General features: G+C 44.2%; 2 protein-coding genes across 2 annotated transcripts; one reads left to right on the top strand and one right to left on the bottom strand.

Annotated features, from left to right (window-relative positions):
- Positions 1–1035: 1035 nt before the first annotated feature.
- DPH3 (diphthamide biosynthesis 3) lies at positions 1036–6053 on the bottom strand. Its single transcript, XM_080925896.1, has 3 exons — positions 5849–6053; positions 5362–5436; positions 1036–3294 (listed from the first exon to the last, which is right to left on the bottom strand). The coding sequence occupies exons 1-3, from the start codon at positions 5954–5956 to the stop codon at positions 3229–3231; spliced, it is 249 nt and encodes an 82-aa protein (XP_080782022.1). The 5' UTR covers positions 5957–6053; the 3' UTR covers positions 1036–3228.
- Positions 6054–6202: 149 nt separating this feature from the next.
- On the top strand, positions 6203–24272 carry OXNAD1 (oxidoreductase NAD binding domain containing 1). Its single transcript, XM_080925895.1, has 9 exons — positions 6203–6490; positions 7740–7881; positions 9174–9294; positions 9590–9653; positions 12989–13095; positions 14091–14232; positions 20391–20633; positions 22136–22244; positions 23331–24272. Exons 3-9 carry the CDS (start codon positions 9182–9184, stop codon positions 23483–23485), a joined length of 933 nt encoding a protein of 310 aa, XP_080782021.1. The 5' UTR covers positions 6203–6490; positions 7740–7881; positions 9174–9181; the 3' UTR covers positions 23486–24272.
- The last annotated feature ends 314 nt before the right edge of the window (positions 24273–24586 follow it).

Genomic DNA, 24586 nt, shown 5'->3' with positions numbered 1-24586 from the left:
AAGTGTGGCCCACAACCCCTGGTTGCTGCAGACAAGTGTCTGTACAAGAGAGTCTGCACATAGACCCAAGTGATGCTATGTGACATTGGCCCCCAATTATTTCTGATTGGTAAATAAAGATGCTGACAGCCAATAGCTGGACTGAAAAGACATAGGCAAGTTTTAGGGTTCCTGGGCCTCAGGGCGTTGGGAGAAAACCACAACAGAGAGAAAGACACCACAGGTTAGGCATCCAAAAACATAGTCCTAAGGGCTAGCCAATTGAAGTTACAAGCAGTCCAGATGAAACGTAGTAATAACTCATGGATTGATAGGAAATAGATTTTAATATCATGGAGGGTGGATACCCAGCCAGCTCTAGTGCTGATTAAGGTTTATTGTAAATATAAAGGTAGTGTGTGTCTTTTATCCAGGAACTAAAATGGTCAAAGGTGGGGTAGAAACCCTGGACCAGGATTAAACATTTCTACCACACTACCCTACAACTACATCAATGTGGCCTGAACCAGTTTTGGGTGCACAATAAAACAAGCTGTCCTCCAGTGAATTTTCAGTGTTACCATCTAATTAGAACTACAGAGCACTCAGTGTGGGTATGATTAAAATCACATACATTTGGGGGACAAGCACAGGAGCGATGTGATTATATAATTTAACCTGTCAATCAAAACAAAACCATCCAAACTATTTCACTCCTAATCAAATTTCCCTTTCGTGAACCCCATGAAAAGAAGCTCCCAACAAAAATCTGGAACTCTTGAGTATGTTGCCCCATGTGGCCTCCTTTCTAATCAGGACAATGGCTTCCTTGCTACTTTTGCAATGAGCCTTTATTTCAGTTCCTTAAATAAGAGGCCAAGGACCTGGAAATCCATCCTAAATTTCAACCACTGTAACGCCCAGACTAGAAATGGCCCCAAGTTAAGAGTTCTACCTTATGTAAAAATCATGACACACACACACACACACACAAAAAAAACCTCTTAATGTAAAATTTTAGTATTTGGTGGAATAAAGGCTTCAAGAAAACATGTATCTGTGTGCTCACATTTTATTAGCTTGGCAAATGCAAGTTATTCTAGTGAATTGATACATACAGTACTAAAAATGTTGGCTGTGTCTTCAGACACATATGTGAACATATTGATGCAGGTCTTCTGTGAACACAAGGGAGCAGCAGAGAAAGATTGTTAGTGAAATCTCCAAAACCATCGACCCGATGAGCACAGGACAATCATTTCTTCACGCAGTACCTTCTCACCGGAATTACGTTGCTTTGCCTGTTTGAGCAGTGGCTTTGCTTTGTAAGATAATGTAGGACACCAAAGAGCAGTAAAAACACTGCTGGCTGAAGGTGCAGCCCAGTACTGAAGCATTTGCCCAGCATGAGTAGGGCCCTGGGTTCAACGCCTTCCCACCACCTACAAAGAAATCTGGCATGTACTGTGTAACACACTTTAGACGACTTCTAACTTAGTCTCAGTCTAATGGTTGCCTAGAACCATACACTTCTCACTGGTTAAAAAACCTAGTTACATATTTTAATTCAAACCTCCAATGGGTAGATGAAATGTTTATTTAGTTGAATGGGTCTTTTGTCTGCATGTATGTCGGCCAACTATGTGCATGCCTGGGATTTATGGAGGTCAGAAGGCATCAGAGCCTCAGAAACGAGTCACAGGGAGTTGTGAGCTGCTATGTGGGTGCTAAGAATTCAACACAGGTCTTCTAGAAAAACAGCAAGAGCTCTTAACTCATGAGCCATCTCTCCAGCTCCTACTAGCTTTATTTTTAGTTACAGGAACCACATCCCAAACAATCTGCTGGATAAGAGATGGAATTTCAAAACTTTATGCATTCATAGCAGAGCTGTGCTTACAAGGGGACTTTTTTCAAATTTCTGAATGAGTGAGTCTAACTTCTCGATGTTCTCAGACTACAGTGAAGAAAGATTAATAGCCTACTTTGACATGTGTCTCTCTTTTCAAAAGAATTGCTCAGCAGGGGTGCATGTCTGATTTGGGTACCTGTTATGTGAGGCCTTCCTCAGTGTGCATGGGCATGTCTGTTAAAGCCAGCTCACACTTCCAAGCTCATCCTCTGACATAGAATCTGTACTCCTTAGGACTAAGGGTGACACAGCGCTGTGCTGTTACAAACATCAGCCTCACACACCTGAGATGAATCCCATCAGGCATTTCAAGAAATAGAGGCCCTGATGCAGAAATGCTGTCTCCAGCTGCCAAGTATTCATCTGTTTTCACTAGCCAAGTTAGCAGGCGCCATGCCTCTCACCGCTGCCAGCAGCACCTCCTTTGGCTGGTTCCTTTTACCCTGTCCTGACATAAGGATGCACGGGCATTAGGAGCGGTGATTCTCTCACTACTTCACTTCAGATGGTCCTTCCTTCTTCATGAACTGAAAGCTACAGAGAAGCTGTGATCTTACAGTCTAACACCAGGACTGCACTTGTGCATGAAAAGTAACAGACACGACTGAGAAGGAACAACACATCACACAGAGCAATCACGTAGGCCCAGGCTGACTGGCTGGTGAAGGAGCCGGAAGTGCAGCGCTGAAGAGGGCAGATTGCCTTATGTTTCCAGGAAAGGCCTCATCAGAAACTATATTAAAATGTAATCTTTTAAGAGCTCCCATCTCAGGCTGGAGAGATGGTTCAGAGGTTAGGAATGTGTAGTACTTTCAGGGAACCAGAGTTTGGTTCCCAGCACCCATGTCAGGTGGCTCCCAACTGCCTGTGATTCCTGCTCCAGGAGATCCAGTGCCTTTGGCCATCTTGGGCAATGGTACTCACACACACATACCCACACACAAATGCACATATACACACAAGAATAAAATAATAAATCTTAAAAAAGTAAAAGAGACTCTCAGGACTGAGGCAGATGATGTTATTTTTCAGAAAATGAATTTTCAGATGTTCAAATGATGCACCCAATTGAAGGAAAAACTACCAGTTCATGAGGCTCTTCCTTAAACTCAGATGGACAATTAGAAATCCCTCCAGTTCCCTGTAAGTATGAAATCCAGGACTGACATGTCACAGGCTCACTTTTTCATGCTGAGGTCAGCGGCTGACGATGGTCACCCCATGAAGCCATCCATCCACAGGACAGCTGCCTACTGAGGAGACTGGAAACTCTGCACTGGATCCATCCACCTGGGCTCAGCCCCTGCTGTTCAGGATGTGGGCTCCTGAGAGCTTCTTCAGCATTTAACTAACTCTTTGTTGGTTGAAGGTGCTGGAACTGTTTCTCCACACATGAACTGATCCTAAGAAGTAGAAGAAGAAATGCTATTTGGCCACCAGGTGTTTGTCTCACAAATGCATTAATGTCACTTTCATTTGGCTATAGAATCAATCTGGCTATCAGTCTTTCCCACTGTTCTGCCATCTTACTTTCCTTCTTTCTTTCTTTTAATGCTAGCAATGAAAAAAAAATCAAGATGTGAAATTTAGGGGAAAAATCCATTTATAATATTATAAAACTGCCAACAAATTTAGTTTAAAAAATCTAAGACTTATGTACCGAGAACTAACTGTTGTTCAAAGATGAACTGTGTGATGTGCGATCTTAGCCCTTGATCTACCCAATAGACATTCGCAGCTATCCCAGTTGGCACAACTGGAGACAAAGGATGTATTAAAGATGTATTTTTATTTTTTTACTTATGTGTATGTGTGTACCCCACATGTATATGGGGGTGTCTGTGAGGGAAGGAGAGGGCACCAGGTTCCCTAGGACTGGCGTTACAGGTGGCTGTAAATGCCCACTCCATCTAGAAGCTCTTCACCACTAACCCATCTCCCCAGACCCAGTAACAGTTCGGTTTTGTACAGAGAGCTGGTGTCAGCACTAGAACCAGAATCTAAAAGCATGCTGATGTTTACCCCGAGGTCATTAGTTAATAAGCAGTGCCTCATAAATACCTTAGCCAGATGCCACCAGTTCCCAGAAATAAACATGTCACATCTTTCAAGTTTTTACATTAATCAGTTTAATATCTGGTCATTCAAATATGTAAACTCTTCAAATGAGTAATAAAAAGAATGTGTTTTGTGTTTTCCCAACACATACCTGTAACAGTAATGAACTTGTAAATGACTCTGATCGTTCATCCTGGTTTATGCCAGCTACAAGAACTTTCCTGGGTACTGTACATTTCCTACAGTGTGACTCCCAAGGAGTCAGCCCATACTCTGTCCCTGTGGTTCTTTGTTCCATAAGCCATTTTAATTTAAGAATGAACCAATACATTTCTATAGTACTGTCTAGATTAATGCCTGTTTCTCTGTGATGGTTTGTATATGCTTGGCCCAGAGACTGGCACTATCAGGAGGTGTGGCCTTGTTGGACTAGGTGTGACACTGTGGGCATGGGCTTAAGACCTTCACCCTAGCTGCTTGGAAGTCAGTATTCTGCTAGCAGCTTTTAGATGAACATGCAGAACTCTCAGCTCCTCCCGTACCATGCCTGCCTAGAAGCTGCCATATTCCCACCTCTAAGCCAGACCCAATTAAATGCTGTCCTTTATAAGACTTACATTGGTCATGGTGTCTGTTCACAGCAGTAAAACCCTAACTAAGATATTCTTCCACAAAGTTCTGTGCTTTGGTCCAACTTACCCTATACTCATTTTAGAATTTATCCTTATGACTGTTAAATTCCTCACTTAAGACTCCAAAGCACTAACTGAACTTTGGGTGAGAAGTAAAGGCATTTACCCCTTTCCTATTGCCATTCTTACTGGATACAAAGGAACATGAAACTACATTACACCTAGGAATTTTATCTCTCAAATAAGGTAGATTTTATACATATGCTAGGCAAGCAATAAAATGAAATCTTCTAAAAATATCCTGGAGCTCTGAATAAACTAAACTAAATATTAAATGCAAGAGAAATGTCAAAAAGGAAGAACATCAATTAAAATAACCTTCATGATAACTTTTCAACCCTGATTAAGTCATCAATTTTCATTATAAAGCAATTTCTTTATCCCCCTTTCCAAAGTGATCATAAATTACATGATTTAAACTTGAGCAAGATTAGCATACAGCTAAAGACAATTTTTTAAAGCTTTGTAAAAATAGGACTTCATATAGCAGCACACTCTACTAGGCTGGTGTGGTGGTGCACACCTTTAATCCCAGCCTTTGGAATGCAAAGTCAGGCAAATCTCTGTGAACTCAAGGCCAGCCTGGTCCACATGGTGAGTTCCAATACAGCCAGGGCTACATAAAGTCCCTGTCTCAAAAAACAAACACCCAACATTCTTCCAAACTTTCATATCAGATAGGCTGATCTCACCACCCATCCCTTTTAATATATCCCTTACTTTGTCATAAATCACTTTTATAATGAGTGAGCAGCTAGGACACGTTGCCACATCTTCTCCATTTTCCAAATCTTCCTAAAACGTAATCAAACAACATATGGTCAGCATAGCCTTTCGTCACCTTCCCACAAACCTCTTCTATGTCTATGTACAAGTCTTTGGTTGGGTAACAGGACTTTCCCCCAAGTCTCATCTAGGAAAACAACCAGGGAGATTAGGTTGGTTCGATCGCCTTCAAAACCCTGGGGTCCAAAATCGATCTTTTCTCAAAAAAAAAAAAAAAAAAAGCTCCCGGGGGCGGGGGGTGTGATTACGGGCGGGGTTAGGGAGCATAGCGACCTTAACAAGACCCAAAATCCCTGACAGCTTGGGTTACTACTTTAGGGGCGGGGGTTCGGAAGAACACGTGGATGACAGAGCCCTCCCAGGGACACCGGAAGCAAAAAAGCGCAAGCTCAAGGAGTCTCCGGCGAGTCCTTTAGAGTACCTTGGTGATGGAGAAGTTATCCCCACACGGGCAGGGGTAGAAATATGTCTCCGAGTCTTCGTCATATTGAAAGTCTTCGATCTCCACCTCGTCGTGAAACACGGCCATGGTCACCCGAGTGGCACTGCATCAGTTAGCCTAGCTGCGCCCAGGCATTATAGGCGTGAGCTTCGCGGCCCACCCTGGTGCAGGAACAGTCACTTCCGGACGCACAGGTGATGACGTAACTTCGACCGCCGCAGCCAAATGGGTGACCCGGTCGCGGTCGCCATGGAGATAGCGCTGGAAAGATGGCGCTTCCTGCGCAGCAGGGTTGCGCAGTTCTCCGTCCACTGGGTGCCGTCAACCAATAGTGTGAAGGGCTTTCTCACTTGGCGGCCCTCTCCGCGACCCGCGGAGTTTCGGTTTGGGATATAAACGACTTTCCTACGTCGGTGGAGTCTTGTCCTCCATCGCTGACATCAGAGAATATTTAAAGAGTTGGCGGAGGCTACGCCCTCTTGAGAGGGCGGTCACTGGAGGCTCAGGGTGCCACACAGCGTCCTCTCCGGTCTTTCTCGACAAACAGCGCTCCTGCAATTCCGTTTCAGGCGACCTTGAGCTCTGAGTGACGCCTGGCCTGTTAGGAGTTCCTGCCTGCAGGTACATCGCTGCCTCTCTCACCCCAGCCACCTTCTGATACCCCGATTGTGTTGTAGAGGACCAAGATCTGCAAGACAGGGATTATTAGTTCTAGCCATATTTTCAGTATTCACTGCAGTGGTGGGTACAGTAGCAGTGATAACATCACGTTTAATTATTGGGGTTTGGGTAAAAGGAACGGGCTGTCCTTCTCACCCAGCTCCTCTAACTCCCCAGAGTTCTTGCTTGCTTGGACTTTGTTCTTGCCACGATCTCTGCTGCAGTGTTCCTCATGTCTCCCGTAATGTCTGCCTGGCTGCCTCTGTTGGCCCTGCTCTCAGCTTAGCTGCCGTCACCCCCAGAGGCCTTCACTAATAGTCCCCCCCATTACCACTTCCTCCCTTATATTCATCTTAACCACCCCTGTAGTGTAGTCATTACCCGTCTCTCGGCCAGACCCTTGGGCTGGGCAGCGGGCACCTGTATCTACTGCACCATCTGCCAATCTGATTTTGCCTCATACTTTAGTGTAAGGACTAGAATAAAGTTCAGAAGGCAAGTTGAACACAATTTTATAAAAATACCTTAACTTGCCAGTTGTTGGCACTCTGGAGCATGGCTCTGTTAACAAAATTTAAGTCTTTGAAAAAAGAACGGCTTTTAAAAGTTAATTTTCCTTAAGTTTCCAGTTCTGTTGAGGAGTAGACATTTGTAAAAATGTTCATTTAAGCAGTAGTTCTCTAAAGCATTAAGTGGAACTGTGTCCACCTTTCACGGGAAGATAAACTTAATAGGGGATTTGGTCCGAAATGTCATATAAGTGACTCATCTTTCTAGGGGTTGAATGATTTAGATCAAGCTGGGCAGAACCATAATGAGAAGCCCTTGTGGCCAGACAGGAAGGCCGGCTACAGAGAACACATTGCAACAGTGGGCGGGTAAGTCATAGGCTGGGCAACCTAGCAGGCGTCAACTCCCACCAAGGAAAATCAAGAGGCAGCAGAAGAGTAATCAGAAAGAAAGGATTGCACGAGGAAAGGACTAACAGTACAGAGGAATTGAGAGTGTGGCCTTTGATTGTAATGAGACCCCTCCCATCAGTCTCGGCTGGGGCTCAAACCCAGGGCCTATGTGCATGCCAAGTAAACTCTCTACGCTGGGCTTCACACTTTTAGCTCTAAAGGAGCCTTTTCTTTTGTAAGTCAGACTTGACGAGACTTTTTCTGTTATTATCTTCGTACTTACCTATTTCTTGTCTCCGCCATTGCAGGAACTTTGTTGGAATTTCAGTACATGAAAAATTTCTCTGCATTCTGGCTGGTGTGAATTTAGAGATCTTAGTCTGTATAGTGCTGAGACCAAAATACTGTGTCAGCCAGCTGAGGACTTCCAGAATCTCATGGGTTTCTAAAGTAAGTGCTGCTTGCTTCCTTTCAGTGACTAACATACTGCTTTTGGTTTAGCACATTTAAAGGGAAAAAAACTACCGTAGCAGTCCAGAAGTTTCCAAGTGCTAGGACTAAAGGCATGTGCCATCATGCCAAGACCAAATCCTTAAGCAATATTACAAAAGAAGTTACTGCATTTATTTATTTATTTATTTATTTACTTATTTACTTCCTTAGGATTTCAATGCTGTGAAAAGACATCTGTCTTAGGGTTTCTATTCTTGCACAAAACTTCATGACCAAGAAGCAGCTTGGAGAGGAAAGGGTTTATTCAGCTTACACTTCCACATTGCTGTTCATCACCAAAGGAAGTCAGGACTGGAACTCAAGCAGGTCAGGAAGCAGGAGCTGATGCAGAGGCAGTGGAGGGATGTTACTGGCTTGCTTCCCCTGGCTTGTTCAGCCTGCTTTCTTAATAGAACCCAGGTCTACCAGCCCAGGGATGGCACCACCCATAATGGGCTGGACCCTCTCCCCCCTTGATCACCAGTTGAGAAAATGCCTTACAGCTGGATCTCATGAAGGCATTTCCTCAACTGAGGCTCCTTTCTCTGTGGTAATTCCAGCTTGTGTCAAGTTGACACAAAACCAGCCAGTACAACATCATAAAGAAAAATGTTTAATTGGAGCTGGCTTCCATTTCAGAGGTTTAGTCCATTATCATAATGGCAGGAAGCATGGCAGCGTCCGGGCAGACATGGTACTGGAGAAGGAGCTGAGAGTTCTATATCCTGATCTACAGACAGCAAGGAGGAGACTGGCTTAGCTTGAACATTTAAGACCTCAAAGCCTTACCTCCACAGTGACATATTTACTCTAACAAGGCCACATCTCCTAATAGTGCCATTTCCTGTGGCCAGCCATCCAAACACATGAGTCTATGGGGACCATCCCTGTTCAAACCACCACAGCTACTTATTGATTTGTGTGTTGGAAGTCAAAGGGCAATCTGTGAGAATTAAGTTTTTTTCCTCCACTATGTGGGTGGTGTGTTTGGCCTGTGACTGTGTAACAAAACGTGTTGGTATCTGCAAAGATCAGAAGACATCAGATACTCTGAACTGGAGTTACAGATAGTTGTGAGTTGCCACGTGGGTTCTGGGAATTGAACCCAGGTCCTCTGGTAGAACAGCCAGTGCCTTTAACCACTGGAGCATCTCTCTACCCCCAAACTCTTTATTATCTGCCCCTAACACCGTCTGGCACTTCTCTACTTGGTTTGAAAATGATTTTAAATTTCAGTTCCATTTTCCCAGGCAGCACCATGGCCCATGTCTTGATTCCTGGGTTGTCTCGAGGCTCTGTGGGAGCCATCTGTACCCAGGCCGCTTCATGGGGACTGACTGCCAACACTCTGCGTACCCTTACCCTAGCCAGGTGAGTTGTCAGCCTTTGATGTCAAGTGGGTTGAGTCTCAGAGATCTGATCTGCTGATGGTTTGGGCGTCCTTCAAACTCAAGAGAGACAGCATGCTGGCTTAGTGTGTGTGCATGCCGTCAGATTGGAAACTGTTGGGTGTGCAACTTATCGTGGGTAGAGTTCCAGTATTTTGTACAGTTCACGGTTTGTCATATTTTCAATAGCCATGATTTGGCGGGGTGGCAGGAGAAGCTAGTTTTATTATTTTATAAGGATAATGCTTAATAACCTAATTTTTCCTTCTTTTGAAAAGCATAATGAAATCCAGAAGGAAGACTGACCACCTAGAGAGAACCGCCAGTGTCCTCCGCCGGGAGGTTTGTGTCTGTGGGGCATGGCGGGATTTCCCAGCTGGGCAGCTTGCACACTGACTGGCTTATAGGAAAGGCTTTAGGTGAGGCTGGACCCCATGAGAGTCAGGGAGATTTTATCCTCCTGAGCAGGGCATTTGTAACTAGTTAGAAAGCAATGGCTGAGCAGCACTAAGTTGGGCATGAGCGGGTGTTTCAGTGAGGGAGCACAGCCATGGCCTAGACCCTCCTCACAGATACACTGAGGTGTGCTGCAGGAGAGGGAGTGCGTAGAGCCTACACATCGTGAATGGCTTACCTTGTTTTCTCTTTTTGCCATCATGTGTCAAAGTCCTTGTCCTGCTTTCGAAGCACCTCCTAGCTCGTCAGAGCAGCACTGGCATCTGAGACAGAAAGGTGGCCGAGCTCATTGCCCCTCCCTTGCAGCCTGTCAATCATACCCAGGCTCTAGAAAGCTAACCTGCCACCTGAAGGGTGCCGAGGCCTGGGAAATAGAGGAGCCTCACCTTTATCCCAGTGAGTAGCCCTGTTTCCATTTCAAACACATTTCACACATACTCAGATGTATTTAGTTTAGTGTTGTACATCTCTGTAAATCAAGGAAAATCCTGTATATCTGTACGTCTACAAACATGGTCAGAAGTTGCCATAGTTTTGTTTTATGTTTCAATACAGGGAGACACTTTGACATATATACTGTTTAGGCCCTACTGTTAAAACTTAATTCTGGGGGCCGGAGAGATGGCTCAGTGGTTAAGAGCACTGACTGCTCTTCTAGAGGTTCTGAGTTCAATTCCCAGCAATCGCATGGTGGCTCACAACCATCTGTAATGGGATCTGATGCCCTCTTCTGGAGTGTCTGAAGACAGCTACAGTATACTTATATATAACAAATAAATAAATCTTAAAAAAAAGAAAAGCTAATTCTGCTTCACAGAATTGCTTTGGTACTAAGGTGCATGTTGCTTCCACTTTGAAAAGTATGTAAAGCTAACTTGTATGAGTTAATCGGCATACAGGAAATAGACGTTTCCCATCGATGAAAACACCAAAGTGCTGGTGGTGTGAATCCAAAAGCTTGATGAGGTCTTCATGAAAGTGAAGTCTTTTCAGATTAAGGAAAAAATGGCTTGCATCACACTTTTTTGTGAATGCAGGTAGATAAATTAGGACAAACTTTGTCCAAAGGTTGGGGAGTTAATTAATTTCATCACTGAACAGCATCTTTTGAGATGTAGACAGCCATGGATGGATGTAAGGCAGTCAGGCTTCCTGTGTCCACTCAAACATGACTCACCAAAGTACTGAGCTTTGGCCTGCAGGTAACAGCTACCAGTGTTTGAATTAGAATCACCATTCAGGATCTTATAGGACAGCAGCATAGGGGCGACTCTGTGATCCTGGTTAGCACAAAGAAAGGCTGATGTAAGCTCTGTGTGATTGAGAGCAGGACACCTGGTGCCCTGGAGTCAGTTCAGGGCTACAGCTGGAATCCTGCTGCTGTCTATAGGAGAAGAAATTTCTAACCCATTTCCCCCTTTTTATTTCTAACGTTTATTCTCCCAAACAGAATGAGAAGTGGGAGGAGGTGGGGGGAGCTGAGGAAACCAGATGATCTCTGGGGCAAGCACCTCAACATTGTGTGACATTGGGGATGACCTCAGCCCCCCGCCAGGGGTCCTCCTAGCCACAGGGATGGGGCGGTAAAGTACATGGTATCAAACAACATACCCTTACTGTGGGCCAGCAACATTAGACATGCTTTTATTTGTGATATCTACTTTAGAGTCCCTAGCAACCATATGGAGCAAAGGTGTCACTGGTCTTAGTTCAGAGTTGAAGGCAGCAAGGGCATTTAGCCTGAGTTACATGGTGGCAGTGGTGCCAGCATTAAAGTCTGGGCTGCCCCACTGTAAAGTCCATTCTGTTAGCAGCCATGTTCCAATTCTTTTTGCAGTTTGTTTTGGAACTGTTCAAGATAAAGCCAATGGCATTGTATACCAGGTCTGATGAAACAGGAAGGCACTGGAGAACTGTGAACAAAGGACTGGCTGGTAGTTGATGAAGTAGAATATGTCACAGAGAGGTTAGGATCAGGAGTGTAGGTAGAGGGATATTGCCTGGTGACACAAGTCTGTAATCTTAGCACTAAGGCAGAGGATAGCAAGCTCCAGGCTAGCCTAGGCTATGTAGAGAGACCCTGTCTTTTTTAAGCTGCAGGCATAGGGTCTGTCATGGAAAATCATTCACCTGTTCTCCAAAACAGGAGGAAGAAAGGATTAACAAGAAGCAGAGGAAGAGAGGCAAAGGGATTTTACAACAGAGGACAAAGGGTAGAAATTTCAGGAGCTATTTGAGGTAGTAAGACTTTTTCTAGTGGAATTTTTTAAAGTGATCTCCCATTGAGAATTGGTTAGACCTGGAAGTCCTGTTGAAGAAAAGGACAGATTGAGCTAGTTTGAGGGTTGGAGGTTTCCAAAGTGTCCCTAATGGGCCTGTTTGGGGGCTCTCTATTGAGGGGACTGCATTTGATCCGTTTCTGTTCAGTGCCACAGGTGGAGTTGAACAGAAGGAAGTTGAGGGGAGTCATGTCTGTCTTCTACCCTCGGTAATACCAGGTTTAGAGGAGGAAGAGTACAGAGTGGAGGCGGAATAAAGGACATGGAGACATCCTTACATGTGATGGGTGCTAAGGCATGGATAACCTCACTGAATAGTTCTCAGGTCACTCAGCAAAACCATCCCTGAGAGTAGTGTGTCCCGGAACTCCCAATAGGAAAGGGCTCTGTGGCATCCTATTTTAAGATCAGGAATGCTTATGTTTTGGAAAAATATAACAAATTAAGAAATAAGCACGTTAGCCAAACATGGTGGTACACATTTTAATCACCACTGGGGAGGCAAGTGAGTTCAAGGCCAGCCAGGGCTGCAACTCAGAAAACAAAAGGCAAGAAGAAAGCACATGGTTCCCGTTTCTTTGCTGTTTAGAAAGTGCTTGATGCTTTCTGTGAGCATCTGCTGTTAGCGTGCTGTGGACTTCTTAACTCACAAGCAACTGTGGCCTTGCCTGGCCTACTACTACTGAAGGGGACTTTAGATGCCAGGCAGGGTTGCTGAGGGTATTACACCACAGAGCTCTTCAGGGTGCCAACACCCAGATGGATACTGGTTACATAGTCCCTGTAAGGATGTTTGTATTCAGAGTGAGACAGTATTGTAGTCTGTCTTAGAAAGTTCATTCAGTTTACACATTCGATGCACAGTAGAGCCGTATGTGCTGCACCTTGCTAGGCAGTTTTCCAGAACCACATGTCTCTAAGTCCCAGACCTCTTTGCCTCAGGTTGTGGCTGCAGCTAAGGTGTGTGAAATCACTCACGAGTCTCCATCAGTGAAGAGCCTCCGTTTGCTTGTTGCTGATAAAAACTTTTCCTTTAAGGCTGGCCAGTGGTGAGTGGAGTTTCCCTTGTCCAAGTGTGAGTATTTATGAAAGGCAGTATATTTTCTTCTGGAAAGGAATTCTCCACCAGGAGATAGGAATTCTGGGTCACTTCAGTTTTGGCATGAACAACTTGGTTCCTTTTTTGGTTGGAACCCATGTGTTCCTCTGTCTGTCTAAAACCCACCTTTTGTAGTCCAGTTTCATATGAAGCAAAGTGCTGATCTGTGGAACCACAGCTTGAAAATTGTGTCTGCAGATAGTCACCTGATCTCCAGTTGTGGGCACTGATGCATTTCTCAAACTCAGTCTTTGTTCTAATAGAATAGACAAAGTTGCTGAGCCTTGGCCTCATACCCAGAGATCTGCATGCACCATACCTGGCTACCTTATCTTTTGAGAAACATCTTTCATTGAATCTAGCACTCAAGTTGATTAAAAATACAATGAAGATAGATGTTAAACCAGCCTTGTATTCTTGGAATTTTCCTGCCTTTATTTGAATGGATATTGGTCCATGTTTCCGTTCAGTGTGTGATTATGAGGGTATTACCAGCTTCATTAGAGTAAGTTCCACAGTGCCTTTTCTCTCTGTTTGGGGTAGCTTCTGAAGGGTTGCTTTTAATTTTACTTTAAGTGTGTTGCAACTCCCCAGTGATGCTTCCTGAACCGAAGTTCTTACTGTGACATTTTATTAGTTCAGTTCTTTGAGCTTATGTAGATCAGATCAGGTTTTTCTGCTTCTTCTTGGTGCATCTTTGATAGTTGATGTCTTCTTAGTAATATATGGCTCATCTAAATTACATCTTAGCATAATAATTCTTCATAAAATTTCTGAAGATGTTTTTATTTTTGTAAGATTAGTTATACTTGTTCATCTTTTATTAATTTAGTAGCTTATCTTTTTCTTAATCTAACTAAAATGTTGTCAACTTTGTCTCGTTGCCTGCTGTTGAGTTTTTTAAACTTATTGCAATACTGATGGCTTATTCGTCTGTCCTTTTAGGGTTGATTTCTTCATCCCAGGAGTCTCAGTGGTTGGTGGGTTTTCCATTTGCTCAAGTCCCCAACTGCTGGAACGAGAGAGGATAATAGAATTGGCAGTGAAGTATACAGAACACCCTCCTGCTGTCTGGGTTCACAATAAGGTGAGCAACTACGTTTTTAAAAACTTATTTGTTTATGTGCATGAGTACTTTACCTGCATGTTTGTTTGTGCACCATATGCATGTCTCTTTCCCTCAGAGATAGATTGTCAGATTCCCTGGAATTGGAGCCACTGATGGTTGTGAGTCACCATGACAGTGCCCAGAACCAGACCTGAGTCCTCTGTAAGAGGGACAAGTGTTCTGAACTACAGGGCCATCTCTTTGGATGCTCAGCTGAGCACCTCTGCCCCTCATTAAGTTTGTGTTCACTCAGTTGGCTCACTTGTAAGCTGAACCTGGAGGAACGAGGGTCCTGAACGTCAGGTGTCTAGTGGGAGGGCCAGGGATGAGAAATAAACTAGGCCAAGATCTATTGGCAAGTCTATTAAGAAGTACAGCACCCGCTATACTAACTGAAAGGGTTTGTAGATGCCCAAGGTCAGCAGAGAGCTAAAAGAACACAGGATACCTCAGACAGCTGCTTAAGGACTGACAGACAACCCAAGGGGAAGGAAGAGTCAGGCTCCAGAAACTACAGTCTTGACTCTTTCAAGGCACTGGATTTCTCAGACAGGCCCTAGCAATTTCATTCCTGGACAAGGACACAGAATTAAGTTCCCTTTGTTCTTTCATCGGAGCCTCTAAGAAAGTCTTGGGTCAGTCTGGCCCCACGTACTTTGCATTGGATGAACAGGGTGAAAACTCACACTGAGCTCCCCAGGAAAGGTGGAAAAGCAGAAACTTGTTGGTGAACTGTCTTAAAGGATTGGTAAAAGGTTTTACCAAGCATTCTATACAGTGTTTGAAAATTACCTTTGTTATGTAAACAGTCTTTCTGTGACCATCCTAAAGGAAGGAACTTCTGCCTAGTGTTTGGAGGGGAACCCCCGGCTGTTACAGATAGTCAGTAAAGCTGAGTCTGTGGTGCTCACTTTGTCATAGAGAATTTGTCACATGGGATTCTGAGACGGTCCAGCTCTAACTGTTGCTTGTACCTGCTGCTGTATCCCCTGCACCCTGCACACATTGCCCTCCATACCTGTTTGAACACCAGGAACAAGATGAACTTCAGTTTTGACCTTCTTTCTTTCTGTTCCCCCTTGTTCCTTACCCTATATTTGTGGCTTATGCCTACCTACACCCTCCATCCTCCTTCAGCCTTTGATCCTCTCCTTAACCAAAATGTTCCCAGAATGCAGCTCTGCTTCATCACCTCTGCCACCCCGGGAATTATTGACAGCCAACAAAAAGAGAACAGAAAACAAAAACTAATTTTATTCTCATTGCTGTGTTTTTAAAGGTTTCCAAGAATTCTTGTCTGTGTAGGAGCTGCCTCTTAAGGTGTTAAGGAGAGGAAGGAAGCAAGCCAATAGGAGCAGCTCTTACCAGAGCACCAGGACAAATATATGGTGGGGATGGACATAGAGCATTGTTCTACAGAACAGCTGGGAGAAAAGGTTGAATTTAGTGGCTACAGTTTGGCTTAATTAGAAGAAGAGCTACCCAAAGAGTTAGAAACAAGCCCTATTTGTAGGAAGTAACATGCCCTTGTGGCTAAAGAGTGAAGAAAAAACTTGCAACGAGGTCACTTTCTTGGTCCATCCCCCAGTAAGGATCTTTAAAAAAACCAAGAAAACTGTCCTTCTCAATCCTGCATGCAGCAATGGAGTAAGGGCTGGAGTAAGGGCGCACAGTGTTCTTGGACCGGGAGCCCAACACAGGGAAGGTGGATTTGTTGTAACATCCAACTAGAGTGAGAACTGGTCTTACGGATACACAAATGACTTCAGAGTTTATAAGGGCTCTAGTTGGGCCGAGAATGGCAGATATGGCTCTGGCAGGTTTCTCCCCAGCCCCCAGTCCCTGTGCTTTGCTAGAAACCATTACATTACATTCCTAAAGCTACCTGCCAAGGTCCGCTCCCTTATTTGGCCACTTTCTCCTCCTTCCTGACTATCAAAGTCCAACAAAGTATTGAAGTCCAGCAATCAAAAGCCTCCTTTGGCTCACCTAATTAACATGCCCAATTAAAAATAAACACCTCGAGTGGAGAGGGGGGATGGGAGGGAGGAAAGAGGATAACACTTGAAATGTAAATACATAAAATATCCAATAAAAAAGATTAAAAGAATAATTAAACACCTCATCCTAACGGGGTTTTCCTCTTCACCTTATAAACTGCCATTTTCTCATGGGCCGAGTCTGTCTCCTCTCTATCCAGAGGCATTCCTTTGTCCCACCCCTTCAGAACAAATAAACCTTCCCCCTCTCCCTGCCCTTCCTTGGTCCTTTGTCTCCTTTATTTGTCTCTTGTTCCCTGCCCTCTGTCCCTCTGGAGCAACTCAGTCTCCTATGTGCTGAGAAGTTGGTCTTACGCCAGTACTGGTCCTTTCAGTTCACACGGGAGGGAAAGAACTGGAACAATTCGGACTAAGAACAAGACAGGAAGGATGCAGATGGCACACCTGTACTCTCAGCTAGAGGTCTGTAGTTCAGGGCTAGCCTGGTCACCTCAGTGAGCCCTGTCTTAAGACAACAATGACAACAAGGTGATCACTTAAAACTTTAGGAGTAAAATAATGTGATAATCAAGACAGTCCATGGTGAAGGGCAGACATGGAAGGAGCTCAGAAAGACTGACATGCGCCACCATTTCAATTTGAACAAAAGTGCTGAAGAAGGTAGAGAAAGGACAGCTTTTCCAGCAAAGAGCATAGCAACTGTACATTTACATAGAGACAGCAAACCTTGGGCCTAAATCTGCTTTAAATGGCTGTAGATAACAGATGTGAAGCTATAGACTGAAGTTCTACCTGAAAACTGCAAATATTTGAAACTTACAAATAGAAAGTTAAATAGCACCGAGAGGAAGAACTATAAAAGGAAATAAGATATTTTAGAGTTAACAAAGATTAAGCCTTTTCTGCAAAAGACTGTTATCAGAATTAAAGATAGCCTACAGCTGGGGAAAATGGAAAGACAATGACCATTCGTTCATTAGCCACCAGGGAAATGCAGAACCTGGTGAGGAGCACTCAGTGCCCGGTTGCCTCGTCTGCTCTACAAGGTGGAAGTTGCCAGCAGCCATTATGAAGTCAGAGTTGTCCTGAAACCATCTTTAGGATGTTCCTTCCCTCCTGAGCAGTTAGGGTGGACAGTGAAAATGTGTCTGGTGGCAGCAGGCTGCTCAGGTGACGTGGACTAGAGTGCTTAAAGTCTTCTGTGGGTCTTGACAGAGCTAGGAGTTCGGGACAGCGATTGCTGTTCTGCACCAGTTGCTGTGGAGACAGAAAATCTGTGTTCACCTGTAATACAGTGCTCTGTGTGGACCATGGGTCCTTTACCTGCTGGTGTTAGAGTGCGGTGGCTTCAGTGTTTGTGCTCCCCTAGCAGCCTGTTTGTCAACAGACGACAAGGGTAGCTTTGCACGCTCTAGTTTCTAGACTAGAGCACTCTCTTTGCTGGCATTGATACACGTACTGAGAGGAATCAGAGAGGTTTCTTGGACTCTCTGGCTTGGCTGAAGAGAAAAGCATATATGCAAATGGGCAGGGCAAGGGGCGGAGCCTCTTCTCAGTGAGGCTGGATCGATTTTGAGCGTAAGACTCTTAGTAAGGCTCACCCCTGGATGTGGGTATGCAGCACCATCCCGTGGGCTGAGCTGGGGTGTGGGGAGGGGGAGATACAATAAAAAGGGGAGAGAGAACCCCCACCCAGGCATTCTCTTTCTGTGCTTCCTGGCTGCCATGTGCTGAGCAGATTGGCTTCTATGTCCTTCTGTCTACCCTGCCTCCCCAGAGCCTAGACACAGTGGTTCCAGACCTCTGAAGCTGAGAGCCAAAAGCAAATATTTGTACCTTTTAAGTATTTTTTTCTCAAATAGTTGTTCATGGCAACAAAGTCTGTCACCTCAGATCATTACAGATTGGCTTTTCCCATGTGAACAGTATGGATCACTCAGAAGTCATCCTGACAGTCCTGTGTATTGCACTGGCGTATGCAGGTGATCCAGAGCTCTAAATCTTCTCTCTCTCTCTCTTTCTCTCTCTCTCTCTCTCTCTCTCTCTCTCTCTCTCTCTCTCTCTCTCTCTCGATATTCTCTGAATTTATATTTCAGATGTTATCCCTTTCCTCCAGTTCTATCCCCCTCCCCCTCCCATTGCCTCCATGAAGGTGCTCCCTCTCCCAACCACCCTCTCCCACCTCACACAATGGTGTTTCCCTACACTGGGAAAATGAGCCTTCGCTGGACCAAAGGCCTCTCTTCCCATTGATGTCAGACAATGCTGTCCTCTGCTGCATATGCACCTGGAGCCGTGGGTCTCTCCGTGCAAACTCATTGGTTGATGTTTTAGTCCCTGGGAGCTGTGGTGGGTTTGGTTAATTGATCATTTTGTTCTTCCCATGAGGTTGCAGATACTATCAGCTCCTTCAGTCCTTTCTCTAGCTAATTCATTGGGGTCCTATGTTCAGTCTGATAATTAGCTGCAAGCATCCTCCTCTGTATCAGTATGGTTCTGGCAGAGCCCCTGAGGAGGCATCCATATCATGTTCCTGCCAGAAAGCACTACTTGGCATCAGCAATAGTGTTTGGATTTAGTGGCTGCATGTGGGGTGGATGCCCTGGTGAGGCAGTCTCTAGGTGATCTTCAATCCCTGCTTCTCTATTTGTTCCTTTATTTCTTCCCTTGAGTGTTTTGTTCTCCCTTCTAAGAAGGACTGAGGCATCCACCTTCTGGCCTTCCTTCTCTTTTAGCTTCATAAGTTGTGTGAATTGTTTCTTGGGTATTCAAGCTTTTTGGGCTAGTATCCGCTTATAAGTGAGTACATACTATGAATGTTCTTTTGTGACTAGGTCACCTCACTCAGGATGATAGTCTCTAGTTCCATCCATTTGCCTAGGAATTTCATGAAGTCTTTGATTTTAATAGCTGAGTAGTACTCCATTGTGTATATGTTCCACAGTTTCTGTATCCATTCCTCTGTTGAAGGACATCAGGGTTCTTTCCAGCTTCTGGCTATTATAAATAAGTCTGTGAACAACTATGAACATGGTTGTGCATGTGTCCTTGTTAGATGTTGGAGCTTCTTTTGGGTATATGCCCAGGAGTGGTATAGCTGGGTCCTCAGGTAGAGTACTATGTCGATTTTTCTGAGGAACCGCCAGACTGATTTTCAGAGTGGTTGTACCATTTTAAACCCCACCAACAGTGGAGGAGTGTTCCTCTTTCTCCACATCCTTGCCAGCATCTGCTGTTACCTGAGTTTTTGATCTTAGCCATTCTGACTCAGCTCTAAATCTTAAAAGGCAAATTTCTATGTTCTGAATATACCAACAGTGGCTGATTCCAAACTACCAATAACGAATAACTCACAAAAATTCCTGCAAATTTAGCCATCAGTTTATTAGGAGCCAGATCCAGGAAGCCTCCAATTATATGGGTCATCTATTCCTGTCCTCTGGGTGCCACTTAAGTTCCCACTGTGACAATGAAAATATAATGCTGCCACATGTTTCCAGAACACTCCATCGGAGGCATCTGGAGTCAAGTGTGCTGTAAGTGAGCTCACCAAGTACTGGTACGTCACACAAGCAGGCTGGTGTGAGACTTGGCCTGCATGTACAGCCCCCTGCTGCCCTTCTGGCTGCTAGAGGGAGATGTGAACAGACAACTGTACCACAGTGCCAGGGCAAGCCTGCACACTAGTCTAACTGGGTATGCCCAACTCAGGAGGGAACCCCAGGGCCTTACAGCTTGAGGGCACACCAGTCCCAACCAGTCTTTCTCAGCTCAGAACATAGGTACATGACTAATGAAGAGATACATACCCCAGAGGTTGTCCTGCCTGAGTCCATTGCTGCTTTGTCATCTCAGCCCCTCACCTGTGATGCTAATAGTAAATCTCTGAAGCAAGTCCCCCTTCTATACCAGAATGGCTATTTCGTATGGACCACAGAGTTGGAACAGCAAGCGGCACACTTGCTGGACAAGTAGAATGAAGTCCTAAGGCCCTGGGAGAATTGAAAACAAGCTGTGCAGATCATCCCAAATACTGATAAGCAGGCAGAAAGTCAGCCCAGTGGTTTCACATACATAGACGTTTGGTCTGAGACTTGCCCTGCACAGGATCAAAGGATCTTTTCTTTCTTGCTTCAGTGCACACTTGACTCTGAAGTGGCTCTCAGAGTAGGTGGAGAGTTCTTCTTTGACCCTCAGCCCACAGATGCCCCTCGAAACCTCGTCTTGATTGCTGGAGGGGTCGGGATTAACCCCCTGCTTTCTATCCTGCGCCACTCGGCAGATCTCCACCGAGACCACGCAGAAAAAGGAAGTAGCTATGAGATAGGAACAATAAAACTGTTCTACAGTGCAAAGAACACCAGCGAACTCCTGTTTAAGGTAAGGGAGATGTGTCTACAGTGAGCTCCAAGCATGTGGATAAAATTGTGTAGTCAATAAGCAACAGGTGACATGACATGGGTGCAGAGGGGACTGCTGGGCTGAAGGATGCAGATGTGCAAAGGGACTTCTGGGCTGAAGGGTACAGATGAGAGCTTGGAGCAGGAGGAGTGTGTGCATTGCAGTAAGAAACCAAAATAAAGTTGGTATGAGAATATAGTAATGAAACCTGTTACACTGTATGCTAATTAAACAATAAAAAGTCATACAAGGGACTGGAGAGATGGCCCAGTGGTTAAAAGCACTGACTGCTCTTCCAGAGGTCCTGAGTTCAATTCCCAGCAGCCACATGGTGTCTCACAACCATCTGTAATGGGATCTCATGTCCTCTTCTGGTATGGCTGAGGACAGCTACAGTGTGCTCATATAGGACAAGGAAGAAGTGACACCTAGGGGACTAAACAGAGTAAAGGGAAAAGGGTGAGGTGAATAGGGCCAAAGTGCCTGGTGTAATACCAGAATGTTTTATCCAGTCATTGTCCAATGAAATGTCTTCTGTGAAGCCATCACTGAACAGTGAATATATGCCAATACAAATAAATAAACATGTAAGTAAATGGGAGCATGCTTTCTTCTGTGGGTTCAGATTTCTCTGCAAAAGCTCACAAAGAAGGCATAGCAAGGCTTAATCAATTCAATGATAATTAACAGATAGCATTTCACCCAGGATAGTTAAAATATTTCCAGCTAAGTGACAACATAAGATGAGATTTGGAGGTGTCTGTGTTACCTTTCTATTGCTATAATATAACACTGTGACCAAGGCAGCCTATAGAAGAAAGTTTAACATGGAGGCTCTGGTTTCAGGCAGGAGACAGGCAGGCAGGCAGGCATGGTGCTGAAGCTGTAGCTGAAAGCTCACATCTTGAGACACAGGCAGGAAGCAGAGACTAACTGGGGATGGGATGCATCTTTTGAAACCTCAAAGGCTATTCCAATGACACTCTAACAAGGCCACACCTCTCAAGCCTCCCCAATCAGTTCCACCAACTGAGACCAAGTATTCAAACATGAGCCTGTGGGGTCCATTCTCATTCAGTTCACCACAATGGGATAGAATCTAGAAGTTAATGGAACAGAAAAGTCACTAGAGCCAGGCATGATGTCATACCCGTAGTCCCAGTACTTGGCATGCTAAGGCCGGAAGATAAAGTGTTTATGGCCAACCAGCAAATTTATGGCTAACTTGACTATATGAGACTCTGTCTCAAGAAACAGAGGAGGAAGAGGAAGTGGTGATGGTACACCAGGTATTGGTGTTTTAAGACATTTGCCCTGACTAGCCTGATTTGCTGTCTAGACCAGATTGGCCTTGAACTCATAGAGAGTCACCCATTTCTGCCTGCCAAGTGCTGAGATTAAAGGCATGTGTCATCATACCCAGCTATAGTTCGATGTTCTTTTTTTACATGTAGTTTGACCCAGTATGTTTGACATTCCAGAAAGATATCATCGACTTAGTACATGAATTTCCTGAGAAGATTACTTGCAGTTTTCATGTTACAAAACAGACGGCACAAATCAGTGCAGAACTTAAGCCTTATGTCACAGGTGAGTCCTCTTAAGGAAATTTTTTTTTTTGACTAGCTGTACAGTTACTGGATAGATAGGCCAACTGATTAAGAAAAGGCATTTTTATTGTTAGGAGTCACCTGCTGGGAATCTCATTCCCCAGGGAATTAAGATGGTTCATACTTGGATTTACTTATTAGATAGGTTTCCTACTGAATTTTTAGAAGTCCTTGGCATCATCATTATAATATATAGTCAAAAAATAATAATAGTCCTGCTTTGGTTGAATCAGTTTCATGTGCTATTAATAGATATTTAAATTACTCAATTTTCCTATTTGGAAGTAGTCTTTAAAGTTATTTTATTATTTGTTTTAGATTTTTTAAAAAAGATTTATTTATTTATTATATATAAGTACACTATAGCTGTCTTCAGACACACCAGAAGAGGGCATCAGATCCCATTACAGATGGTTGTGAGCTGTAGTTGCTGGGATTTGAACTCAGGACCTCTGGAAGAGCAGTCAGTACTCCTAATCACCAAGCCATCTCTCCAGCCCCCTTATTGAGATTTTTGAGACAAGGTTTTATTGTATAGCCTTGGCTAGCCTGTAACTCATAAAGGTCCACCTACTTCTACTCTTTAAATACTAAGATTAAAGATTTTTGTCACTACACCTAGCCAAAGTTATTTTAAATTTGTGTGTGCACGCACGTGTGCATGAGTGCTGGTCTGTATAAAGACCAGAGGACAACATTTGGAGTTGGTTCTCTTTCCATCTGTGAGTCTCAGGGATCACACTCAGGGATGGTGTCACTAGACTTGGTAGCAAACACCTTTACCTGCTGAGCGTCTTAGTGTCCTGAAAGGATTTTTTTTTTTTTTAATTTAAATAAAACAGCCATTCACTTTGCTGAAGGCAGTTTCACTCTTCTCTACAGAGGTGAGTAAGCTTGTGGGCCCTCTCTAAAGAGTAGCTGGTGACAGCCTCCGGCTTTGCTTGCAGGCCTGGGAGCCTGGAGAGACTGGGCTCCCCGTGCTGTTGTAAACACTGACACCCAGCTGTGGTTGGTCAGGATGCAAACATGCCGAGCCTGAGGTGGTGTTCTTCTGGTTTTTTGGTAGATGGAAGAATAACAGAGAAGGAGATAAGAGATCACATTTCAGCAGAGACACTGTTCTATGTCTGCGGCCCACCTCCAATGACAGACTTTTTCTCTCAGCACCTGGAGAGCAGCCACATTCCCAAGGAACACATCTGCTTTGAGAAGTGGTGGTAGGGACAGGCACAGAAGACCTGAGAACCGCAGGGGACAGTGAGGCTCTCAAGTGTTCAGCCCAAGACTAAAAGAAAAACCAGCGACAGAATTACATGAGAAACTTCCTGCAGACTTTATTGGTCACACTATTTTTGACTATTTTTATTTTTCTTTCACTAATTATCTTATGATATTCCATTATTATAGAATTTCTGACCCCTGGGGAAAGACCATATTCAATCCAATTTTAATTGAAAGATTTATTTATGAGCTGCTGGCAGGATGACAATCTGAGAGCCAAATTTGAGATTGCCATAAATTGTGGGGAAAGGTTTCCTAAAGGAAAAACCACAGCCCATGGTATCTATGCAAGCAAGGAAAATCTGGCCTGTTCTGCCAAGTTTGAGTGGTTAGAGCAACTCAAACAATCTGGGTATCTGCATAAGCAAGTTACAGAAGATGAAAAAGCGATACCATAACAAGGAGACCGTCACAGCTGTCGTTTCTGGGGGTCCCCGAGTCAAGGTTGCTTCCTGGAAACCCATCATTCTGGAATTTTGAGTCTATGGCAAGCAGTCATTCAGTACTAACATGGAGGGAGACCTTTAAAAAAATAGTTTCTCTGGCTGGCCTTTACACCACAACTGAATACAGATTTTCCTTTTGCCCTTAGGGAGTAAATTGGTCTACTTAAATTAATTAAAGGAAAATGTGGGTTTTGTGTGAACTGTATACGTCTCTAAATTATTGGACAGAAATTCATAAAATGTATGTTTAGTGATTTATATTTTTAAATACATTATTTTTAAAAGTCTTCATATTTGTTGTTTCAGTTTTCTTTCACCATCTGGCACCATCAGGAAATGAAAAATCATTAGGAAAACAGCTTTGGGTTGGATGGCCATTTTGTTCTTCTTGGTGTTGATTGCCTGAGTAGTTACTATTGTTAGTTCTTCTGTAACAAAACCTTTCTGAGTCCTGTTCCCTGCCTTACCCCTGAGAAGGTGGCTTCTTGTTTGGGGTAAAGGTGTTGGTGACTGCTCTGGAATCTGCTTCAGTGGCTAGGCTGCCTGGCTGTGGAACTGTGTTTAGGATTAGCTACAGGGACAGTGTCATTTCCAA

This window comes from Micromys minutus (genome assembly GCF_963924665.1).
Source record: "Micromys minutus genome assembly, chromosome: 12".
Taxonomy (NCBI): domain Eukaryota; kingdom Metazoa; phylum Chordata; class Mammalia; order Rodentia; family Muridae; genus Micromys; species Micromys minutus.
This window is presented reverse-complemented; position numbering and strand designations above follow the sequence as displayed.